Source organism: Electrophorus electricus, chromosome 1 (assembly GCF_041902795.1).
Source record: "Electrophorus electricus isolate QZ-2024a chromosome 1, ASM4190279v1, whole genome shotgun sequence".
Taxonomy (NCBI): Eukaryota; Metazoa; Chordata; class Actinopteri; order Gymnotiformes; family Gymnotidae; genus Electrophorus; species Electrophorus electricus.
In genome coordinates, this window is record NC_137497.1 from 8,401,221 (window position 1) to 8,408,720 (window position 7,500).

The 7,500-nt window shown below is 40.3% G+C and overlaps 1 protein-coding gene across 1 annotated transcript in view; it reads right to left on the reverse strand.

The window, feature by feature from the left end:
• Window positions 1–7,500, reverse strand: part of LOC145657008 (NACHT, LRR and PYD domains-containing protein 3-like) — a 50,005-nt gene that overhangs the window by 5,527 nt on the left and 36,978 nt on the right. Inside the window, exon 12 of the mRNA XM_081711160.1 lies at window positions 7,077–7,250. Coding sequence (XP_081567286.1) covers window positions 7,077–7,250 — 174 coding nt within the window. The remainder of the gene's footprint in view (window positions 1–7,076; window positions 7,251–7,500) is intronic.

Sequence of the window (7,500 nt, forward strand, 5' to 3'; positions counted from 1 at the left end):
GGCGTTTATGAAAAATGGTAGAGTGAAATCTGTCCAAACTTACTCTGCTGATACTCTGCAAATTCAGTCTATACAAAATTAGTGCATTATTTCGCCTAAAGGTAGTTTGAATTTAATATGGATTTATGAAGAAATTGTACAGTGAAATGTGTCCAAACTTACTCTGCTAATAGTCAAGGGCTTCTACTCACATGTGGTAGTGGAACTGCTTTTGCATTTTGTTAAAATTCAGAAAAATATGTAAAACTTCAATATAGATTTATTAATGATCTGGTGATGGCCAAGGACCACCATTCAATTGGCAGTGGAAAATTTCATCCATAGTTCCCCTGCCCTGCACATTTGCCACATTTCAATAGTGATAACCCCTGTATCAGCTGGCAGTCAAGATCTATAACCTTCTGAGAAACATTATGTAGAAAAAGCATTTTCCACAATGCTTATTACGCTGTGTAAATATATTACCAATTGTGTTTAATGTAATTATGCAATTAAACTAGTTCAATCAAGTAAACTGTATTTTGTACTTTTAAATGTAGTAAACATGCATGTTCATCAAAGCTCTTAAAAATACAGCGAAATACCGTAAAATCGCGCATATAGGCGCATAATTTAAAGCGCGGACGACTAGACCGTGAATCGCTAAAGCGTGGATAGCGTGATCGCGGTTGTAACCTAGTGACCACCTGTAACCTAGTAACCACCTGTAACCTAGCTACAAGGTTTAAATGTGTTTAAACTGATGTAGGGGACCTGACCGATTAATACACAGCTGTACTTCATGAACACCAGATGTTATAAATCACATCCCCGTCAAATCTCCCGTCACACCCTCACCCTCCTTCCTCCTGCTCTGAACTGCATTTCTCCTAAAGACTGTAACTTGATTGTTGCAAGAAGCCAAATCTTTTTTAGTGATGGTTTGGTCAAATTGTTGAGACTGTTAGCTGGTTAGATATCTGTGCTGAACAGTAAACAACTAAACAAATCAACATAGCTAGACTTTCTTTGCTAACATTACCTAGTTAGCTGTTATCCATGAATGACGATCAGAGATTCAGTGAAAAATTCATACAGGCTTTGTCTGTCTGTCTTAGTCCATCTACTTTTACTTTTTGTCTGTCCCTTTCTGGTATTTTCCTTTTCTCTTGGAAATCACCATAGCAGCAAATATCCTCTAATTCCAGTTTGTGATTTTCTGTCATTTTCATGATCCACTACAGTTCTCTTCACCTCAGTAAGTTAAAACAGCTCCCCTGATGCTATTGGCCACTGTAATGACGTCATTCAATATTCTGCCGCCCCGGCCGTCCTACCACATATGTGATTGGATAAAATTACTGTCACTCAAATTGAGAAACTTGTCACTCATATTGCTGTTACTGCTGGATACAAGTGCTTCTTGGATATTCATGTTATTACTACATTTTTTTTTTTTAAATGGTACAATTTTAAGAATTTGTGGAGTGTTTTTATTGTACCTTTTGACATTTTTTTAATACGTCAACATAGACTTCCTAAAAACACAAGGGCAACAATCACAAGGTTATTACTGTATTTCTAGACCAAACTGTTTTCTGCTGTTTCGTGTGCTCCCAGTTTTAGTTGAGAAAAATATTAGGAATATTATCTTCACTACATATAATGGTGTTATACTGTTTCTGATCATTCTGGTGCCCTACACACACCCAAACACACCCTGCTGCTACCACACTACAGTTACAGTGAAACTACAAACACTCCATAACTGCAGCCTGAAAAGATTTAATAGACAGACTGAACACAGGCATGCTAATAGAACACACATTTGTACCTTCAGTTTCCAGAGTTGGCTCTGTCCTAGTACAACTCCACCAGGTCATTTGTGCCAGTGTTGGGTAGTGTAGTCAATTGTGTGGCTGTGTGTATTAACACAAAATATCTTGGGTGTAGATTACTGTACATTCACTGAGTGGATTTGAACATGTTTCATCTACTACTGTATTTTTTTTTCTCTCTTCTGGTTTATGTTTAATGAAGACAGGTTTGGGGTGGAGCATGTGTTGGGTTTGGTTTTTATTGTGGCTTATACTCCCCATAGAGACAGATGGCATGTTTGTAGATCTCTATCACTTTTTAGTAATAGTGGTTTGTGCTCAGAATAAAGTGTCTGTTGTGGTCTCTCCTGCTACACTGGCACATAAACATGTATAAAAGTTGGTATCTCTCTCTAATCATCTGCAGGTGAAATAACCACCAACTGAAGATGGCTGCCTCCAACACTCCTTTACCATTTATCAAACACTGTAAGATAATACTGCTGATGTTCTTCATAATTTGTGAACCCTAAAGATGGCCATGTTACTATATTGTGGGATGTAGCTGGACACATATTAATGTGCAACATATTAAAACTGTAGCATAACCATTGAATTAGAGTGTTGCTATAAACAATGCATTAAATAAAAGTTTTACACATTTTTACCTTTTTTTTTTTTTTTTAACAGAACAGTGCCTTGACTCTCCCACTATTTGTATTTTATATCTTTTCCCTGCAAAACACCTTCACTATTGTTTCTGAACTTCTGAGCCCTCCAGACATCTTGTGGTTTTAAGTATTTTCTGTGGTCAGTGTTTGTTCTCCTGTATGGAGGAAGCACAAAGACAAGGAGCACAGCAAGCAGTCCAGTGAGAAACACATTCTATCAGTGGTGGTCACACACAGATAATAGTTCTGTCTCTCACACACACACACACACACACACACACACACACACACACACACACACACACACACACACACACACACACACACACACACACACATAATAGTTCTGCCTCTCTAACACACACAAACAGATCTGTCTCTCTCTCTCTATTTCACACACACACACAAACTCACAGATAATAGTTCTGTCTCACAATTACAAATAATAGATCTGTCTCTCTCTCTATTTCTCTCTCACACACAAAAACACACACACACACACACACACAAATAATAGTTCTGTCTCTCCCTCACACATACACACGTTTCAATTGAGGTGAAGCATTCTAAACAGTAAATGAAACATACTTGTGTCAATCTGTGTAATAAATAAGAATTCAAACAGTAGTCATATTGGTCCTGAAATAAACAGTGTGAGGTCTGGTTTACTGTGTATATACAGTAGTCATATTGGCCCTGAACTAAACAGTGTGAGGTCTGGTTTACTGTGTATAAACAGTAGTCATATTGGCCCTGACCTAAACAGTGTGAGGTCTGGTTTACTGTGTATAAACAGTAGTCATATTGGCCCTGACCTAAACAGTGTGAGGTCTGGTTTACTGTGTATATACAGTAGTCATATTGGTCCTGAACTAAACAGTGTGAGGTCTGGTTTACTGTGTATAAACGGTAGTTATATTGGTCCTGAACTAAACAGTGTGAGGTCTGGTTTACTGTGTATAAACAGTAGTTATATTGGTCCTGAACTAAACAGTGTGAGGTCTGGTTTACTGTGTATAAACAGTAGTCATATTGGTCCTGAACTAAAGTGTGAGGTCTGGTTTACTGTGTATAAACAGTAGTCATATTGGTCCTGAACTAAACAGTGTGAGGTCTGGTTTACTGTGTATAAACAGTAGTCATATTGGCCCTGAACTAAACAGTGTGAGGTCTGGTTTACTGTGTATAAACAGTAGTCATATTGGCCCTGAACTAAACAGTGTGAGGTCTGGTTTACTGTGTATAAACAGTAGTCATATTGGTCCTGAACTAAACAGTGTGAGCTCTGGTTTACTGGCTGGCAAAGAATTTTAGCACCAAATGTCCAGTTGACGCCTGCAGAACATATTTAGTGGGGGGACACATGGGACCAGTGAACATCTTGTGGTGACATATTAAAATGGCTTCACAGCACAGAGGAATTTCAGGGTACACAAGTTAACACAGTGCTAAAAACACTATTATAGTGTATAATAAACTACATATTGTTTAATTCCTTATCAGATTATGATATTCACATGAGGTGAGTCAGGTAATTATTAATTAACCCATCAGACTACAATTTGAATGAATCATCACCAATAAATCAAGGGTGTGGGTTACATAAACATAAATATTATTACCTGAGAAAGGTTTCATTTCTGTCCAGCATTTAATATTTTATATCACTTACAAGTATCTTCCATTCTTTGATTCATCCCCTCAAAAAAGGTTGTATTTCAAGATTCCAAAAATTCTACTTGTGGTTATAATTCTATGTATGGTTATATTTCTATGTGTGGTTATAAATCTCAGTGTATCTGAATTATGTAGTATCAAATGTTGAATTATGGGTGCAGAAATGTCTGATCTAAAGTTCGGCTGTAATAACAAAACAGCACACATGCTATGCACCACATACACAATATCGCAACTTCACACAATTAATTTGTTCACTAAAATCAACCATTTCCATTAACACAAAAAAAAAACAACTAAACAAGTCAGCAGACCTGTGGGGCTACAGTGAGAGTGGACACAGCTGACACTACAGCAGACGTGTGGGGCTACAGTGAGAGTGGACACAGCTGACACTACCGCAGACCTGTGAAGCTACAGTGAGAGTGGACACAGCCGACACTACCGCAGACCTGTGAAGCTACAGTGAGAGTGGACACAGCCGACACTACCGCAGACCTGTGAAGCTACAGTGAGAGTGGACACAGCCGACACTACCGCAGACCTGTGAGGCTACAGTGAGAGTGGACACAGCCGACACTACAGCAGACCTGTGGGGCTACAGTGAGAGTGGAGACAGCCGACACTACAGCAGACCTGTGGGGCTACAGTGAGAGTGGACACAGCCGACACTACAGCAGACCTGTGGGGCTACAGTGAGAGTGGACACAGCCGACACTACAGCAGACCTGTGGGGCTACAGTGAGAGTGGACACAGCCGACACTACAGCAGACCTGTGGGGCTACAGTGAGAGTGGACACAGCCGACACTACAGCAGACCTGTGGGGCTACAGTGAGCGTGGACACAGCCGACACTACAGCAGACCTGTGGGGCTACAGTGAGCGTGGACACAGCCGACACTACAGCAGACCTGTGGGGCTACAGTGAGAGTGGACACAGCCGACACTACAGCAGACCTGTGGGGCTACAGTGAGCGTGGACACAGCCGACACTACAGCAGACCTGTGGGGCTACAGTGAGAGTGGACACAGCCGACACTACAGCAGACCTGTGGGGCTACAGTGAGAGTGGACACAGCCGACACTACAGCAGATCTGTGGGGCTACAGTGAGAGTGGACACAGCCGACACTACAGCAGAGCTGTGAGGCTACAGTGAGAGTGGACACAGCCGACACTACAGCAAATCTGTGGGGCTACAGTGAGAGTGGACACAGCCGACACTACAGCAGACCTGTGGGGCTACAGTGAGAGTGGACACAGCCGACACTACAGCAGAGCTGTGGGGCTACAGTGAGAGTGGACACAGCCGACACTACAGCAGACCTGTGGGGCTATAGTGAGAGTGGACACAGCTGGCACTACAGCAGAGCTGTGGGGCTACAGTGAGAGTGGACACAGCTGGCTCCTCTGTCTCTGTCTGCTGTGTTCACTCTCTTCCATGTCCTCCTCCTGGACACTTTCACCATCAAGTTCTTCTGTCTTTTCTCTCTCCTGCTGTCTTCTTACTAAAGAAGGTTGCCATGGCAATAGCATTACTCCTTCTCTTCATCCTGGTTGTTTTCTGTCTCTCTATACTAACTGTAAACGAACAAGCAGGAGTATTTTATATTCTAGCCAGTTCCTTAGATTTAAGGAAGCTAACATTAGCCTCATTAGCTTTGTTACAGTACATCAGGCATCCAGTGTGACACACACACACAAAAACACTTCACTCCTTCTCTCCTCCTAATCTCCTGATTACTGATTAATGTGTCTTGTTTGTCTTTCTTTCTCTCTTGTAATTAAGGCCAAAGGTTCACTCGTCCAGTGCTGAACATTGTTCCTCACTACTGTGTTCAGATGTCCTGAGTTTACTGTCAGCTGTCTGCTCAGTTTCTCTCTCTGCTGACTCCACGTCTTCTACCATCACTGGTCTATTTTTGTTTGATGTCTCTGGCTTGATGAAAAAATTAGCAGCCAACATTCACTCCTAAGTCAAGCTAATATGATGTTAGAGTGAGGTATCTAGGTGTAGTAACCAACACTATACTGTAACTTGGCAAGCTTAAGGTTACTAATATTAGCCAGGTACATGTTTCATAAAAACACGCGTGGACAGAGATCACAAGTTTAGCTTAAGGAATAACCAATAAACTTTTCAGTTCTACTGAACGAATATTAACTTGTTGCGTTCTTTCCTCCAGCACGGCTGTCAGTTCAGCTCATCTCAACATGTGCTGAACACACGGTGTAAATAATAATGAGAACAGGGTCTCCCACCCAAAAACACAAGGGAATCATGTGTGATTGTAAAAGTGTCCTGCAGTGTGCCCAGAACCTCAACTTGTTCGGTTTTAAATGTTTTAATTAAGACTTTTAGGACTTGTATTTGCAGAGAGATTAGAATGTCTGATGTTTACAGTGTTTCCATACATAAACTAGATAAAATCACTCAGTGAATATCTTACATTAGAACACTTCATTTTACAACACTGTTGTTGGAGTTTCTGAATATATTCATCCTGTAAGACATTTTGTAAAATTTATGCGCTCAGGTGACCAAAAATGCAGCTTGTGGACAAAATGCCAAAGCACCCAGTTGATGCAGCACTGTAATAAATACACCTGTACATGTGGACAAGGAGTCATCTGTGTCTCCTCTTTACAATGTTATATTTCTCTTCTAGACTTGAAAATCTGCTCATGCATCACAAATGTAACTCTTTGTCTCCACAGTGTGGTCATTTAATGAAATGCAGTGAGGTTTCAACAGAAAATTATATTTAGAAATATTTAAAGAAGAGAACTTTATAATATAATATAAAAGTGTAAATTTCCTTGCATTGCCTTGCCTGACAATGTTTGTTTAATACTGTACTATAAGGGAGTTGACACTGACCTTTTTAAAATGCCTCTTTATTTACATTCAAAAATAGTCACAGAAACTCACCTGAGAATCTCCAGTTTACAATGTAAACTCTTCAGTCCAGCACAGAGCTGCTCCACTCCTGAATTCTGCAGGTCATTATTATTCATTTCCAGCTCTTTCAGTGAGGAGTTGTCTGTTTGTAGAACTGATGTGAGGGATTTGCAAGACCCTTCAGTGAGACCACAGCCAGATAGTCTGTAAAAGAGTAAATACAGTAAATAATGTAGTTCAGTCAGAGGATGATGAATTAAAAGATCTGAACTACTAGTGAAAATTTTAAAAAGCGATTGAAAGGTCTGGAACACACTGATACATTTTCAGCCTTTTAATTTTACAAACACAGTAACATTTCAACACTACTGTGTCTTCATCAAAGACAAAATGGACAAAGACATGACAAATAACATTCATTAGCAACCTAAGACAGGTGACCAAATAATGGATG